The sequence below is a fragment of the Elephas maximus genome, chromosome 2 (genome assembly GCF_024166365.1).
Source record: "Elephas maximus indicus isolate mEleMax1 chromosome 2, mEleMax1 primary haplotype, whole genome shotgun sequence".
In the NCBI taxonomy this organism is placed as follows: domain Eukaryota; kingdom Metazoa; phylum Chordata; class Mammalia; order Proboscidea; family Elephantidae; genus Elephas; species Elephas maximus.
Genome location: NC_064820.1, coordinates 177,660,644 through 177,678,577, shown reverse-complemented (window position 1 = coordinate 177,678,577; position 17,934 = coordinate 177,660,644). Strand labels below are relative to the sequence as shown.

The 17,934-nt window shown below is 43.7% G+C and overlaps 1 protein-coding gene across 3 annotated transcripts in view; it reads left to right on the top strand.

Annotated features, from left to right (window-relative positions):
- Positions 1-17,934, top strand: part of ATP10B (ATPase phospholipid transporting 10B (putative)) — a 216,885-nt gene that overhangs the window by 92,722 nt on the left and 106,229 nt on the right. For 2 of the 3 annotated variants that reach the window (XM_049874266.1, XM_049874264.1), the window contains one exon: positions 14,995-15,199. In XM_049874266.1, the coding sequence (XP_049730223.1) occupies positions 14,995-15,199 (205 nt within the window). Of the gene's footprint in view, positions 1-14,994; positions 15,200-17,934 lie in introns of those variants that run through there. The other variant, XM_049874265.1, reaches the window with a different exon arrangement.

Genomic DNA, 17,934 nt, shown 5'->3' with positions numbered 1-17,934 from the left:
AAGGGGAAACCCTGGTGGCGTAGTGGTTAAGTGCTACGGCTGCTAACCATAAGGGTCAGCAGTTCAAATCCACCAGGTGCTCCTTGGAAACCTTATGGGGCAGTTCTACTCTGTCCTCTAGGGTCGCTGTGAGTCGGAATCAGAATCGACTTGACAGCACTGGGTTTGGGTTTGGTTTGTACTTCTAAGGGGAGTCCCTGGGTGGTGAAAACAGTTACTGCAGTTATTTGCTAACTGAAACATTGGAGATTCAAATCCACCCAGAGGTGCCTCAGAAGAAAGGCCTTGCAATCTAACTTCTGAAAAATCAACCATTGAAAACCCTGTGGAGCACAGTTCTACCCTGACACACAGGGTCACCATGAGTCAAAGCTGACTCAATGGCAACTGATTTTTGCTTCTAAAGAGCAGTTCTCTTCCCCAGGGAAATAAAAAGGAAACGCCTTGACACTGGCCAACTAAAGGGTTTATGATCCAAAGTCCACTTGGAAAGTTGTAGCCAAGGGAACTTTCCAAGGAGGCTGTTTAACACAAGAGCTTTTTCTCCAGAGAGTCCCTAAGATAAACTCCATGTTGATCCTTGGAATCAGACGGGCTTCTGGCCTCTTTGCTTGGAGGGCAACAATTGTGCATCTGAAAGAATAAACCTGTTTCCTTTGTTTTGTTTTGGGGGCTTTGTTTGTTTGTTTGTGTTTTAGCTAGATCTAACTCTCCCTGGGTGGTGCAAACAGTTAACGTGCTCTGCTCGGTGGCTAACCACAAGATTGGCATTCAAGTCCACCCAGAGGTGCCTTAAGGGAAAGGCCTGGTGATCACACTTCCCAAAAATCAGCCCTTGAAAACCCTGTGGAGCACAGTTCTCCCCTGGCACACACGGGTCACCGTGAGTCCGCAACTGGTAATTGTCTGGACTGTCTCGAGCACACTGGACACCTACAGGTGAGGTTTAGTCACCCTTCACCTTTGGTAAGGAAATTATAAACAGAAGAAAAAGAATTGCTGAGGTGTGAGGCCATTCTTTGAAGAGGCTGTTTTTAAGAAAGCAGTGTTTTTGCTTTGAGGCCAATCCACCCCATCACCTTCTGTTTTCCACCTTTTTGTCTCCCCCCTCCCTCAGAAGATGTACAGCGGTGAACTAGGATGCTGGCTCCTTGGGGAAGAATGCACAGGGGCCACCATGAGTCTGGTCCTGCCCTCCCTGCTCTGCCAGAAATCCTCAGCCCCTGGGCCTGTTCTTGGGGATAATCTCAGAGTTGGTCAGACCATGGACTCACCTGTGCTGGGTGCTGGCCTCCTCTAGGTCCGACTGTTATTCTATTCCCAAAATAGCTTCCTGGGAACATCCGAAAACCGAGTTGATAATGATCTTAGAAAAAGGAGGCATTAGTTTACCAGCTCCCTGGTAGGGAGGAACATAAGGGGATTGATGACAGTATTTCCCAAAGTGTATTTAAAGAGACAAACCAAAAACCAAACCCATTGCCTTCGAGTTGATTCCAACTCATGGCAATCTCATGTATGTCAGAGTGGAGCTGAAGGCCATAGGATTTTCAATGGCTATAATCTTATAGAAGTAGATCACCAGGCCTTTCTTCCACAGCACTGCTGGGTAGACTAGAACTGACAGCTTTTGGTTAGAAGTCAAGCACAAATTGTTTGTGCCACCCAAGGACCTTAATGACAAAGAGATGGTCTCTGGGAGAAAAAAAAAAGTTCATGGCCAAAAAATGTATACCGGCTCTCCTAACTCATAGCACATGAAGGACTAAGAGAAGGTACACAGTAACTTATCAGCACTAATTAACTCAGTGTTACTGACAGCTTGCTGGACCTTGGAAATGTTTTTTAATGCTTATTAATATTTTTGTTTGGGGAATTTTACCTTTTTAAAGTGTAACTAAAGGGACCAGGCAGGTAATTGAATGAAATGGCTGGATTAAAAAAGAAAAGCATCGTTTGTGTAGTGATAAATGGCAATTGACACTGTGTATCAGTGTTGGGGTGCAATAGGGTGCAGTGGGGACTGTGGAAAACCAGGGATCTTATGCCTTCACCCCAGAAAGCTGAGCTGGTCACTCAGCTCCAGCTTTTTGTTATCGTGTGGCAATATAGTCCTAGCATTGCCAGATTATCTGAGGTTTACTGGGAGGGCTGTAAATTAATATTTTCATGTGAAATAACCTGGCATGATTTTTTCAAATATTTTCACCACCTATTTTATTTGACCCAATGTTCTTATCTTGCCTGGGAGTCCCCATTTTATAAACTTTGTTTTCTAGTATCCTAGGAATCTGGGGTCTCTGAAAAAGAATGATTAGGTTCTTCTTTTGAGATCTGTTCTCAGTGAGGGAACTTCTTTGGGTAGAGAGGGCGTGTGACCTTCAGGTGAGAATGTAGGCCTGGAAGATACCCTCTAAGCACAAATCAGTGACTAACTATTAATAGCTTGAAAAAGTCATTTAAATCTTGGGATCTCAGTTTCCACTTTTGGAAAACTTGGCAGTTGGACTAGATACACTATGAAAGAACAGAACACACAGCCAAATAAATCTGGGAAATATTACATGCTTGATGCTTCTCTGAGCCTAACAATGCACATTAATATAATAAAGGTTCTGGGATGACCCAGTGTGAACATCCTACTCGATTTTGTTTAACTCAGCTGTATCAGGTGGGATGTTCTCTGCTGCAAGCAGCAGAAACCTCAACTCAAACAGATTTAAATAAAGGGCTTTTTTGGCTTAAGTCACTAAAATCGTTCTGAGGTGGGCAGACAATCAGATCCGGTTAAACTGGTCTTCTAGATTTAACTCCTGGTGATCCTTTTCATTCAGTTCCCTTCTGTGTCATCTTAGATGAACTTTCCTCATGGTAATGAGATGGCTGCAGCAGCACCAGACCTCACATCAATATGTGATAACCCCCAAGTGAGAAAGAAAGGTACTTCCAGAAACCCTCTTGGAAGGTCAAGGAAACTTACTCTCAGACCTTCCTCACATCTCAATGGCCCCCAGTGGGCTGCATGCCCATCTCTGAACCAATCCTTATGGGCAGGGTAAAAGGTAAGATTACGCTATGAGGCTATAACTGAGCCTTAAGTCCCACCCACAGCATACAGGCTATACAGGGAAGGTGGAAGATCCAAATGAAAATTGAAATTGTTACCTAGAGAAGAGAGAACAGAGGTTGGGGAGGCCACCTCCATGTCTTCAGCACTATCATGTTAAAATATTTTTCAGTCTAGACCCTGTGAATTGCTTTTTTTTTTTTTATCCACATTGAGCATTCTCTACCATCTATCCCTAAAGTCCTTCCAACTCAGAAGTGGACTGATTCTATAAAAGATCCCCCTAGAATGGGAAGCTAGCAAACTCTAGATAAGTGTTAGTTATCATCTTAACTGATGGATGCTAAAAGATATTTCTATCTTCCACATATTGATAATGCACGATGGGATGTCAGGCCAAGAATACAAGATCTGAGAGAGCATTTCTTTTCTCTGAGCAACAACATAAAAGCTTATACCTCCAGCACTGGCTCTATCCATTTTGTCTCGGATTCACACGTTTGAGAAACTGATACCCTTTTTTTCTTTTCTCATTTTTGTCCAATTGAATACGCGGGTCCTTAGAACTTTGCTCCCAACCTAATGCCATGCATCATCCCACCCAGACTTGTGGGAGCATATCTTTTTGCAAACAGCCGAAGCCTTGTTAACAGAATTACAATCCTGTTAGAGCATTTTTATTTTAATACGGCAACTGTGCTTGTGGTCTAAAGGTTCCCCATTAATCAGATTTACGGAATGACTTCGGGGAGAGATTAGCTGCAGAATTGTATTAGCTTACTTTCTCCCAGGGCTCAGTTTAATGAATCTAGAAACCATGCCCAGCAAGAGATTTGTATTTTTATGCCCAGCTTAGTAATTTTTTATTTGTATTCAGAAAACTTGTAGGAAGAAAGGAGGAGGGTGAGCTGAGGGAATCCAGGATGATTTTTGTCCCTGTATTGTAATGAAGCAAAAGACTTCCAGAATTTCAGCAGCCAGACACTTGCTTCTTCATCTGCTCAGAGAATATTAATTCTGGATGTAAAGTGAGTGTAACACCCTGGTAGGCCCTGTGTGACTCTAGGGGCTCGGTGTCCAGGGGTCATGAGGAGCTTGTAAACAGTTCCAATGTCCCAGGCACTTTGGTAGCCTATGTACAAGTGGAGGCAGTTATGTGGAGGACGTAGTGACCCATGTGTCTGCAAGAAAGATCAAGGCTATAGGAAGCCTTCCTGGAAGAGGCAACATGTCAGGAGGACCTCGAAGGGTGAGCAGCATCCAGCCAGACAGAGGGGACACGTTTCAGTTCACCACCTGTTCGTGTGTCCACTTAAAGGTTATATGTGTGCCTTATGTGGATATCAGAAAGATCAGGACCAGAAAAGTTCTGAAATTTAGGAGAAGAATGGCAGATTAGAATTTTCACGTATCTGACACTTCTTGACCAAGATGTGTAGTCTCCCTTCTGTAAGCCAGGTGGCTGCTAGAACGCAAAAGTAATTCCAGCTGCTCCAGCAAAGGGGCTGGTTTTCTGACAGCCTGGCCCAGAAGTCCTCATCTCTCAGCATTGGTAAGCTCTGCTGGGGGGGAAAGGTGCCTGGCCTGCAACCTGTTTTTATTTGCATCTTAGTTGCCTTTCATACCAGTGTGTCCATTGCAAAGCCCACTGTATTAGTTTCCTAGAGCTGCCATAACAAATTACCACTAACTGGCTGGCTTAAAAAAACAGAATGCATTCTCTCACAGTTCTGCAAGCCAAAGGTCCAAATCAAGGTGTAGGCAGGGTTGGTTCCTTCTGGAGGCTCTGAAGGAGAAAACTTCCATGCCTCTCTCTCTTAGCTTCTGGTGGCTGCCAGCAATCCTTGCTGTTGCTTGACTTGTAGCTCTGTCACTCCAACCTCTGCTTCTGTCTCCACATGGCCGCCTCCTTTGTATGCCTGGGTCTTACATTTCCCTCTCCTTTCTCTTATAAGAACACTTGTCATTGGATTTAGGGTCCACCCTAAATCCAGGATGATCTCATCTGGAGATCCTTAACTTAATTACATCTGCAAAGACGCTTTTTCCAACTAAGGTCACAGACACACGTTTTGGGGGTTAGAACTCAGACTTATAATGTTGGGGGGACCACTATTTAACCCACTGCCCCTGAGAATGAGGTAGCTGGGGTCCTAATTAACCACGCGACCTAAAGGAACCCACTTAAACAGCCAGGGTCCCATTTCTGTCACCTTTGAATAGTGGTCATAATCTCTTTATGGTGTATTTTGTGAAAAGATGTGAAGATGACATGTAAAAGGACTTTTAGAAAAAGGAGCCAGTGAAACAAGCTATTACAGTACAGCAGCCTCTACAAAGATATTTAAAACCTGGCATCTTAATGGATGCTTGAAATCAAGGGCTTTGGCATCAGACCTGGGATTGTCTCAGAGCTGCCACTTACTAAATGTGGCAATACGTACTTACTTGATTGCTTGTGCCTCCATTTCAACATCTGTAAAACGGGATAATACTAGCACCTGTCTCTCAGGGTCATGTGACTTGAATAAGATAATCTTTATAAACTGCTTAGTTCAGTGTCTGCAACATAAGTAGAGTTTAAATTTTTTTTTTTTTTTTTTTAATTTGCAGTCACTTCAACTCCAAATTATTCAGGCTTCAGCCACCTGAACTGATGGCAGGCCCAGCCTGAGCCTTTATCTTTCTGACTACATTCCCCGCACATATAAGGGAGGAGTTGCATATTCAATTGGTAGAAACTGAGAAGATTCACTGGGCCCCATTTTTCCGGGTGGACAGGGCTTCAATGTTTTAAAAGCAGAAACTTCCACTTGCTCTTTCTCATGTTCTCTTTTATTCTATTGGCAGAATTTTTAAATCTGAATTTGGGAGCCCTCTCACCCCCGGTCCTCTTTCTCCCCCTCCCTTTCCACAGCAAAGCTGAGCAGGCCTATAACAAGATTTAGATTCAGGGGATGTTAGGTGGCCCCACCTGGCCCAGGGGCTAAGCCCCTTGTTCCAACCTAACTTCTGGCATAGTATGTGCCTTAGAATATCATACAGGTGCAGCTATTAATAAAGCAGTTATTTGGTCCCCATTCTACTGTTATTTCCTATAAATAAGTTTTCTGGCAAACCCACAAGGAAGTGAGGTGATTTGCAGGGCAGAATTTAGGCTTTGCCAGGACCACTCTAACATCAAAGTACTGTCAAAAACCCATCGTCATCCCAAAACTACATCCTGGGATTGCTGCAGGTACTAAATGAAATAATGTTGTGTGCCTTTCAACTCGTAACGACATCATGTGACAGAGGAGAATCGCCCCATAGGGTTTTCTAGGCTGATCACCAGACCCTTCTTCTGCAGAGCTACTAAAGATAGGTTCAAACTGCCAGCCTTTTGGTTAGCAACCAAGGGCTTAATCGTTGTACCACCTAAGCTTCTTTTAAATGAAATAATGCATGTAAAATGCTTAGCATCTGCCTGGCATTTGGTAATGAGTCAGAACATATTAGCAAAAATACTGCTAAGGAGAGTTCTGTAACCTTGACAGCCAGGTGTCTCCATGAGCTTGACCCAAATGGAGGAAGAAAGAAAGATCATTTGGCTGGAGTTTGGAAATGCATGAGAGAAGACAAAATCTCTGGCCATAGAATTTGACTCCAAGCTCTAGTAACATAGCAAAAATGGACCTGAGGGAAGAATCTGAAAAATGTAGCCAACAGAGAAACATACAGTGTCATTTAGAGTGTGTCTATGAAAAATGCCCCCAGCTGGAGTTTATAGATCAGCAGAACGTTCTGTCCGGCCCTCAGGCCTTTGCTCTGCGTTTGGCATCTGCCAACCAGGCTCCTCTTTGAAGCATAAATTTTGGAAGTGCCCACGTTACTCCCACTACCTCGCCCTGAGCTCACAGAAGGCCATAAACCATTTGGGCCAATTAAGCCTGTCGTTTCAGGATAGGATGTGGTAGGTCCTCCCCAAAACTCAGTGAGTAGAAGAGTCATAAACAAGAATTCAGGTGTCCCTGAAGCTGTGCTCTCATGTCAACAGGCATGATTTGTATTTCAATTGGTGAGGATTTACAGCCTCTGTTTTGCCATTAAGGCGCTCACAGTTCCAAAAGGTGAGACTCTTATTCTCAACAAGCCTCTGTTATGTTTATGTCACCAACTTTGGAGGCTTCCACTGCTTTGGTACCTCACTCCCAGGTAGAAACAAGAGATGACATTGCCATGAAGTCCCCATGGCTGTCATTCATGCGTCCTAGGACACGTACACACACACACACACACACACACATTATCTAAGGGACAAATGACCAAAAGGCCAAAATTACCTATGTGACTTCATGTAAGTTACATAACCTTTTTGAGCCTCAGTTTCCTCATCTATGAAATAGGGATAATAATACTTATGATAAAAGTTATTTCTTTATCAGGCAGTTAAATGGTGCGTAATGCAGGAAATGTGCTGGGCTCAATAAATATAAGCTAATAATATAATAACCTGTTGCCATCAAGTCTATTCCAACTCATGGTGACCCCATGTATGTCAGAGTAGAACTGTGCTCCTTAGGGTTTTCAGTGGTTGACTTTTCAGAAGTAGATTGCCAAGCCTTTCTTCAGAGGTGTCTCTGGGTGGACTCAAACTATCAACCTTTCAACTAAGAGCCAAGCATGTTAACCATTTGCATCACCTAGGGCTCCTTGCCAATAATATAATATCGCATTATTACTAGAAGCTTGTACTGGGTAGTCCATAAAAAAAAAAAAAAAAGCAAAGAGAAATAATCAGATGTTAAAATGCCTACAGGTTAGGAAAAGCTTACCTTCTCTTGCCTCATGTTCAAGAAAAATCTACAAAGAATTAGTAAATATTTACTGAACACTCCCCATGTGCCAGAGGAGTAGAGAAATATAAGACCTAACTTTCAAGAAACTTATAACATAGATGAAAATAGAAGACACATGAAATAGTTAGGGAACAGAACCCTAGTAAGCAAGGGGCCACGGCAACAAGAAAAGCACCATTGGTGCTCAGTGCCCCAGGAGTCAAAAGAGAAAGGTGAGATTTAGATCTGCAGATGTTAGAGTGAGGGCATTCTTTAACATCCCATGCCCTTGAATGCCCCTAAACTTCTTCTCCATAACTATGACATTGACCTTGCCCTTTTTACACCTGTGAATTCCGTGCCCTTGAAGCCGGTGTTTACAGGGCCATCACTGCTTGAGGCCATTCTGTGCTCAGTTCTGCTTTCTGTATGTGGCAACCACACAGTCACAGAGGTCAGGGAGTGGGCTACCACCAGAACTGGGGCTTCACATCCTCCCCACGCCCTGAAGGATTATACTATACAGATGTGACCCAAATTCTCCAGGTCTTCCCCGCCTCTGGTTGCTTAATGAGGTCACATTAATACATATGTCCCAATGACAGTGGAGCTTAGCCTAACTGCTGATTTGGGACTTCAGTCCTTCCACCCTAATCCACAAAGCCCCCAGATATACCTGGTCATCCTAAGGTAGAATGGATATCACTCATGTCCCCCAACATTTCCTGCCAAGCCAGGGCTCCTGGTCTTCTCCTCCTCTGGCCTCAGCTGTCCCCTGTGGGGCTTTCCTGAGTCTTCCAAGCCTAAAGCCCACTGTGCCCCAGTCCCACCATGATCTGCAGTGGACAGAAGGGTGCAGGGGACAATGAATAGTGAGGTGGGGAGAACACAGGGCGCTCATTGCCCTTTGCCCCAGGCCTGGGCTGTCTTTTATGTAAGTCCTCTGCTTCTGTTCCATGTCCTGGGGTCAGGTTGGGGACTGAGGGTGTACTGTCCTTTCTCCTTTTAAACTCCTATTCCCTCTTGCCAGCCTCCTCCTTCAGCTCAGAAAATCCCATACATCATTCCTATCAGCTCATGAAAATAGACAACTATGGCAGTCTGTATTTGACAGTCTCCACAAGCAGTGATCCTATTTGGTTGAAGTTAGTAATAAGTATGATAATAGTAACAGCAGTAAATGCCATTTGCTATGAGGTTACTAAGCACTTTACATATGTTATCTCCCTAGCTGTCACTACAACCTGTAAAATAGATTTCATTTGTCCCATTAGATGAAAAAACTAAGGGTCAAAGAGGTGAAGTAGTGTGTTCAAGTACATGTAAGAGATAGTTTCAGGTTTCAAATCCAGTTCACCTGACTCCAAAGCTCTTAACCACTCTATGATACTGCCTCTACCTCAATACAAAAAAAAAAAAAAAAAAACCCGTTGCCATTGAATTGATTCCAACTCATGGCAACCTCATGTGTGTCAAACTATGCTCCAAACAGTGTTCAATAGCTGATTTCTCAGAAACAGATCACCAGATCTTTCTTTCAAGGCACCTCTGGGTGGACTCAAACCTCTAACCTTTTACACCATTGTCCAAATGTTTGGGTATTACAAGTATTCCTGAACTAGCCAGGGGCCCTTGGCTCTGCTCCTTGCAGCCATGGAAGTAACAGAGGTTCCTGGCCAAGCTTTGTTGCTGTGCACCTTAGTCAGGTCACTCCCCTTCTCTGAGCCTGGGTTTCCTCACCTGAAAATGGAGATCTATCAAATCCCCTCCAGTTCAGATGTTAAAGAAGGAGTTTGTCCCAGCAGCCAGGCTCCAGAGCCCTCAGTAGCCAATCTTCTGAGCCTGGGTCCCTCTTTACTGGACTTAAGAAAAGGTTTGGATGTTTTAGAGTCCCTTCTGTTTGCAGGGTATTGTGTGCCTGGGCACAAGCCAAGGAATATAATCATGGGCATAAAATAGATGCCCCAATAGCATGAACAACAACAAGAAAAAAAAAAAAAAATTTGGAGCCTGCAGAATGTTGGTGGTGGTGGTTGTCGTTAGGTGCTGTCAAGTCGGTTCCAACTCATAGCGACTGTATGTACAACAGAACGAAACACTGCCCAGTCCTGCATCATCCTCACAATCATTGTTGTGTCTGAGCCCGTTGTTGCAACCACTGTGTCAGTCTATCTCGTTGAGGGTCTTCCTGTTTTTCACTGACCCTCTACTTTACCAAGCATGATGTCCTTCTCCAGGGACTGGTCCCTCCTTCAAGACCAAGGTGCACCTGATCCAAGCCATGGTGTTTTCAATTGCCTCATATGCATGTGAAAGTTGGACAATGAATAAGGAACATCAAAGAAGAATTGATGCCTTTGAGTTGTGGTGTTGGCGAAGAATAGTGAATATCCCATGTACTGCCAAAAGAGTGAAAAAATCTGTTTGGAAGAAGTACAACCAGAATACTCCTTAGAAGCAAGGATGGCAAGGCTACATCTCACATGCTTTGGACATGTTGAGTGGTGGTTAGCCTCTGCTATAACAATCATCATTATCAAGGTCCTCATCATCATCACAAAAGAAGCTTGTAGGTACTGAGTTCTTACTATGCAAAACTCTGAGCTCAGTTCCTTACACAGACATTGTCACCGTTCCTTTCAACAACCCTCTGAGGAAAGTGCAAATATTACCTCCAACAGACAGGTTTAAGAGATTAACTCACTTGTCCAAGGTAACACAGCTAGCACTAAGTAGTGAAGCCGGGATTCATTCAACCCTGGTCTTGATTCCTATAGGCACTCGTTCTTCCTGGCTTTCCCCTTTCACTCTGAGCCTGGGGCTCAAGCTTCCTGAAGGACAGCCGAGGTCAGTTCATCGTTCTATTTTTAAGTCCCAAAAGATAACCAATCCCCCTGGAAAATTCCCTCGACTCCTGCTTCCTGAAATCTTTTCAATGAGACCCAGATACTTGAGAAATGGAGTCTTAAGCATCCTCTGTCCCTTCATTTTCCCCGTTCACCTGCTTCCCCATGGCATCCAGTTGATTACAAACATCTCTTGCTGTTTATTTACTGCTTAATAAGCCCTATCTCCTCTCAGAAAGCTGTTTAGCGCCGCACCACTTAATTTCTCCTCAGGCAGAATCTGCCAGATGGAGTCTTAGTCCCAAGCCACGCTGATTTGTCTTATTTTTAAATGGCAGCAAACATTGCATGGAATTAAAACAGCAGTCAATTCCCAGGTGTAGATTCACTGAGCAGGGACTGATCAAGAGCACGTGGACACATCCACCTGGGGCAGCTGTTCCAAAAGTGCTGGATTAATGAGGGAATGACTTCCACAAGTGGCTCCTGGCCACATCTGGGTGTCACCCAGTGCAAGGCACGCTGCTTTTTCCGCTTCAGCTGGATTAGGCCTTTCGTCGCCTCCCCAGCTGGACCCCCTTGGGCTGTGCGGTCATGACTTTTCCACAGACTTGCTTCTGACACATGAGGAGACAAAGTAGGCCCCAAGTGATCAGGGACCAGCACAGAGTGGCCCCACGCAAGAAGGAAATGTCCTTGATGTCACATTTGTTTATTCTTAAAATTCTAAAACATTTGCCTCTGATCCTGTAACGTAACTATGTTTTGGTTATTATAATCTTCAGATTGTTGTTGTTGTTAGTTGCCCTCAAGTTGGTTCCAACTCATGGTGGCCCCACGTACAGGAGAACAAAACGTTACCCAGTCCTGTGCCGTCTTTATAATCACTGGTATTTTTAGGCCATTGTTGTGGATATTGCATCAATCCATCTCAGTGAGGGTTTCCCAGGTTTTTGCCGACCCTCTACCTTACCAACCATGATGCCTTTTTCTGGTGATTGGTCTTTCCTGATGATGTCTCCAAAGTTAGGAAGCCAAAGTCTTGCTATCCTTGCTTCTAAGGAACATTCTGCTTATGTACCAGTTAAATTACTAAACCATGTCACCCCCTCCACAAAAATCTCTTTGTAAAACTAACACTACAAAATCATGTCCATCCCACATGTTGTTGGGCAAAATGTGCCTCTGTCTGAAAAGCTCAACCCCAGGGGTAGGTGAGCTCTGTCTTAGAAAGGCTAAACGTACAACCATTTCTAGGAATATTCCTTCAACACAACATAGAAAATTACTTCTAAGGAAAAGACAGAGGCAATTTTTACCAATACAACTAATATCTCCTGGAATCTAAGGAGTACTTCAAAGAAGACAGACTTGTCTGACTTCCGCTTCTTGGGTGGCTGCATTGACCTTGTGATGCCCACGACTGTAATGGGAATGGACAACACTCTAGGAAACAGAGACTGGGGTGACTGTTCAGAAAATGTATGTACCATAAGCTCATCTCCGCAACTCTCCATCTTCCATCAGCTTAATAACCCACATCCTACAATAAGCAGTGAAATCCTTTATTAGAATGAAGAAAAATGAGATTCAATGGGTATGAGTAAAAGTGTGTTGGCCTTGCCTTTTTTTTATATATGCAGCAATCTCAACTAGCATTTGCAAACCTCCTTTTGAATCAGGCTGCTCTGGACATGTTAGCAATCAGGATATTGCTCAGGGCCAAGGGGGGTCTCCTAATTAAATTTCAAATACTAGGTAGAATGCTAAGATTATAACCAATACCCCAGCATCCCCAGTACGCCATTGTCCACTGGAACATAGAAGTCAAAGAAGGAAAAGTGCAGACGAGTGACAGATTTTGTTCCTTAGAACAATTTGCCATAATATTTAAGAGTCCTTTTTTTTTTTTTTTTTAAGCACTCTTTCAAAAAGAAAAAGGGAGGGAAAAAAAACAATAGAGAAAGCCAATTCCTCCTTCGCCTCATGAGGTTGCTTTTCCCACAGAGAGAGTGGACCATTTTGATTCCTTTCAGTAACCTTATACTTGGGTGTTTAACAGGAGTTACTGGGGCTGCTCTGGAGAGAAAAATGAGTCTTCCACTGGTCAGCAGAGAGACCATGAAGAGTCTGGCAGTAAGAGCCACACTCCTGGTGAAGGGATAGCCACACTAACCACATGAATAAACAAACAGACAAATGTGTTTACAAAATGACATGGGCAGAGCTGAAGGACAGAATGAGCTAGTGTATTGGAAAAGTGCTCTGGAAATTGTTATATGCTTTTCCATTTAAGGAAGAATTATTTCTAAACTGCTACAGACACATTGGCCCCCCAAATACTCAGAAGTGACCTCAGGAGCCATTTTGATGATCTTACTCATGGGTTGATTGAGCCAGTCGCTGCTTCATTGCACTCCCCAAAGCCGCTGGCACTTCTGGAGAACCCTGTGGTTCTTTTGATTTGCATGGCTGTTCCTCAATTCTATTGCCCCTGATTATTTTATAGACGTTGATCAGATTTTTCCTTGGCCCTCCAAATGGAAGCACCTTCCTTGCAGGGGGCTGGGGGAACCCTCTGGGGGATCTTTGACGGCCAGAAATATAGGGTCCTAAGAAGGTTTGTCTGGGCTTCTCCAGAAGGCCCCACGGAAGGGGGGAAGAGACCAAACTCCTCGTCTTCTTCAGGGACTTTCGTGAGGTCAAAGGAGAAAAATGGAATTCTAGTCACGTTCTTTCTTGCTGAAGAGTGAATTTGTCGCCCAGGCAGCAACGCTCAGATTCCAACAGAAACAGCAACAAGCACATGCCCAGAGGGACTCAGCATCAGTGGAGAAAAACAGCACAGGACAGCCTACCGTTCTAGGCCTGGCCGGGCTCGCAGGCAACCAGCTCAGTTAGTAAAGACCAAATGTGGAATACTGCTTGGGTTCCGGATTCCAGACGTAAAGAGGGGCATTGCCAAATGCTGCCTTAGATGGAAGAGACGACCCCTCCAGGGAAAGAACATAGAACTGTGTTACACAAGGAATGATTAAGGACAACTGAAAAGTTAAATTTCACTTGGAGAATCCAAAAGTCTTCATGGGAAATATGATGAATACCTTAAAATAGTTAAAGAATGGTGGAAGATGGAATAGATCAGATTTGCCTAAGAGAGAAGAACCAGTTAAGTATTTTGCTGAGCAGAAAGGAGACTTGCTGAAATGAGAGCTCTTTGGAAATGAAATGTATTGTCTTGGGAAGTAGTGAGTTCTTTTACCAGAGTTGAAAAAACTGAGGCAGGGACGCCACCTGAGAGGAGAAAAGGCAGTGTTTTGGAGGCGGCAGGATATCAGAGGAGTGAAAACTGTGGACTTTGGAGTCAGGGTCCAACTGACCTGGGCTCAGGATTCAGCTCTGTTTTTGTGAGACCTTAGGGAAGTTTTCTTTGACCCTCAGTTTCCTTATTTATGAAATGGATATGATAATATCTACCCCACTGTGTTTTTATGCAAGTAAATGAAATATTAATTAATAACTGCTTGGCATGTTAGAAATGCTAAATTTTTGCCAATTGTTGCTGCCACTGTTATTGCCTGAGCTTGATAAATAGGATAGTAAGATAAAGTGAAATAATTTCCTCCCATTTCTTTAGTTCTCTGGTTCTGTAATTACTGTGAGTCCCACCTATCAAAGTTCCTGGTGCTTTCCTCCTGTACTCCCCGACTGCCCAGAGTTTTCTATTTCAGCACAGCTCCAGATTTTACTAGACAATGGCCTGTATCCTTACCTTTCCTACTGCCACTCTCCTCCCTGTAATTGCAAGCAAACTCTCCTATATCCCACTTCCTCTCAACCCTATTATCTATGGTGATACCTGGCTATGCTGGTAAATTATGTATACCAAGGGTACTGTATTAACACGACAGAGTCACTGGGTGTTGCAAATGGTTACAGCAGGTTCAAGTCCACCAGAGACACCTCGGAAGAAAGGCCTGGCAAAATACCTCTGAAAAATCAGCCTTTGAAAACACTATGGATCACAACAGTCTAATCCTGTTGTACATGGGCTAGCCATGAGTTGACTCCAGAACAGCTTACAACAACACAGATCATGCCCAGCTTCTCTGGAGAGATGATTATGGTGGTCATTTCGGGCAAGGGAGAAAACAGAGTAGTCTCCAGATAGGCTGACTGGGGAGATATTTAGATACATGTTCACCCACTGATTTTCTGAGGAACCTTAAAACTCACTCTGACCCCTGTCCTTCTCCCACCCAAGAAAAGAGCAGAGCTACATACAGAAGCGCTGGAAGGACGTGTGCGTGGGAGACTTCATCCAAATGCGATGCAACGAGATCATCCCAGCAGACATCCTCCTCCTCTTTTCCTCTGACCCCAGCGGGATCTGCCACCTGGAAACCGCCAACTTGGACGGAGAGACAAACCTCAAACAGAGGCGTGTCGTGAAGGGCTTCTCCCAGCGGGTAAGGCTCTTTCTAAGGTCATCAGTGGGGAGGACAAACGGAAGAAGAAAGCCACTTCGCTTCAACCCAGTGGGTGAAGGAGAAAGTAGTGGGTGGCTCCTTTTCCCAGTCACTTTACATATATTTAACCTTCCCAGGAGCCCTCTGAGATTATCCCCATATTACAGGTGAGGAAACTGAGGCTAAGAAAATTTAAGTAAGTTGCTAAAGGCCTCAGAGTTCCTAAATGGGGCTTTGTCTCTGAGTTTTCTCTCCATTGCTGTCCTTGCCACATTCACCAAATCACCCGAGTGTTTGAAAAAGGCAGGGTAGGACCTGGTCAAACTTCACACGGTCATTCTAGACCAGCAATAACAATCTGCTTTGGGACTCACAGCCTTGTGGCCTGCCCTCTTGAGCAGAAGCTTTCAAATTTTTGACCATAATTCACAATAAGAAATACATAATATACACACGTGTGCCAATGAGTATGTGTATGACTGTGTAAAACTGAAGTCTTAGCCTTATTATATGCAAAGCACTCTGGAACTTTCTAGTCTGTTCAATATCATAGCTTTTTAAAAAAAATTCTGGGAGCCCTGAAACTTGTGTTTGCTTACAAATCTCCCTGTCCCAAGTGTCTTCATCACAATCCTGAGTCATTTTTTACTCTCTCTTGGGCAGTTATTTCAGTGTTGTCGAGTTTCAAGCAGCCACTTTTCTTTTTTTCTTTGGCAGCAGCTGCCAAGTGGTTTCTTGTATATTAATTAGTCAGATAGTTTGGGATTTGGCTAAAATGAAGAGTCAGGTGAAAGGGTCATTCACAATCCAGTGCCATAGACTAGCCAATTTAATAACTTCTCTCAAACTCTAACCCTGAATTCTCACAGGGTACTTGGCATGATGATTTATTTAAAAAAAAAAAAAAAAAAAAGGAGGGGAAGAAGGCAAATTCGCATGTGAAAGGAAGGAAATTAATTTGAACTTGAAGGTTTCCAGGATTCTCTGTTCTGTTTCAGCTCCTAATTCTCCCTCCTCACCTTGCTCAAGTGCTTTTTTCCATTTCTATAATAATAATGGAAACTCCGGTGGCGTAGTGGTTAAATGCTACCGCTGCTAACCAAGAGGTTGACAGTTCGAATCCACCAGGTACTCCTTGGAAACTCTATGGGGCAGTTCTACTCTGTCCTATAGGGTCACTATGAGTCGGAATCGACTCAACGGCAGTGGATTTGGCTTGGTTTTGGTTTATAACAATAATAAACTTTTGTTGAGCCCTTACTAAGAGTTTTACATAATTATTTCATTTTTTTTTTATTTCATTTATCTTCACAACAACCTAGAAACCCTGGTGGCGTAGTAGTTAAGTGCTACGGCTGCTAACCAAAAGGCGGGCAGTTCAAATCCACCAGGTGCTTCTTGGAAACTTATGGGGCAGTTCTACCCAATGAGACAGGTACTACTGCTGTCCCCATTTTACACAGAAGAAAACTGAGGCAATGAGATGTTAAGTAATTTGTCCCTGTCACTGAGCCAGGAAGTGTTGGAGCCAGAATTCAAAGCCAGTTTTTCCAGAGTCTCAGCCCTTAAAGCCTACAGTAGCTCATCTCCTTTGCCCTTTGTTACCTTGTATTTACCCAGAGACGCATATTTGAAAGCACACATTTATTTATCATTTTCAGTATTCTTTCCACATATGATTAGCAGGTGGCAGAAAGAATAAAAGTAAGCTCAGTCTGCCAGGAGGAGGAATTTTGGCTGCTTCTTGCTACCTAGCCACTGCCTTATGTCTTTAGTGCAAAGAGACTTCTGACTATGGATAGAACGCACTCCCTGCTAACTCTGTACAATCGTATTTCCCAAATGGGTTGTTAATGAGAGTTACAAGAAAAAGAAATATCTCAGGGTCAAATGAGATCAGAAGACAGTAGGTTACTAGCTTTCAAATGTGTGTATTACTGAAAACTTCTCAGATACTTTAAGAAGCCCATGTACATTGTGAATTCCAAAGGAGGGGAGGGGGCAGGTAAAAGTGTACAGTATTTCTAAACATTCAACCACCCATTACCCAGTTGCCAGGAAGTCGATTCCAACTCATGGTGACCCCCTGTGTGTCACAGGAGAACTGTGCTCCGGAGGATTTTCAGTGGCTGATTTTTTAGAAGTAGGTTGCCAGGTCTTTCTTTGGAGGCACCTCTGGGTTGAACCTTCAACCTGAGTATTTGCACCACCCAGGGACTTCACATTTAACCACAGAAACCTTTTATCCCAAGGAACTTATCCCAGGACCACTACAGGAGTGGATGGGGTACCATCCCTTTGGGATTTGCTGCAAATACATGACAGGGGTTTAGGATGTACCTTAAGGACATAAGAAGCTTTAAAAATATATGTTCCTCCCTTTCCCCCACCACGACTAGATCATGATTTACCAGGACTGAGTAGAACCCTGGGCATGCATATTTTGAAAATGTTGCCACAGATGATCCTGATAGAAACCTATCACCACCTCCTTGAGAGCCTGTACAACAAAGGAAAGTACCATCTACAAACACTTGCAAAAAGACATTTGTCATAACAATAATGAGAACAAAACCACCATCGACGGGCTTCTTACTACATGCCGGTGCTTTTGTATGCATTGTCTCGTTTAATCCTCTTACACCTCTTACAGTAAGGTGGGCATTACTGTCCCCATTTCACAGATGAGAAATCTGAGGCACAGAGAAAGCAAATCTTGCCAATAGTCCCACAGA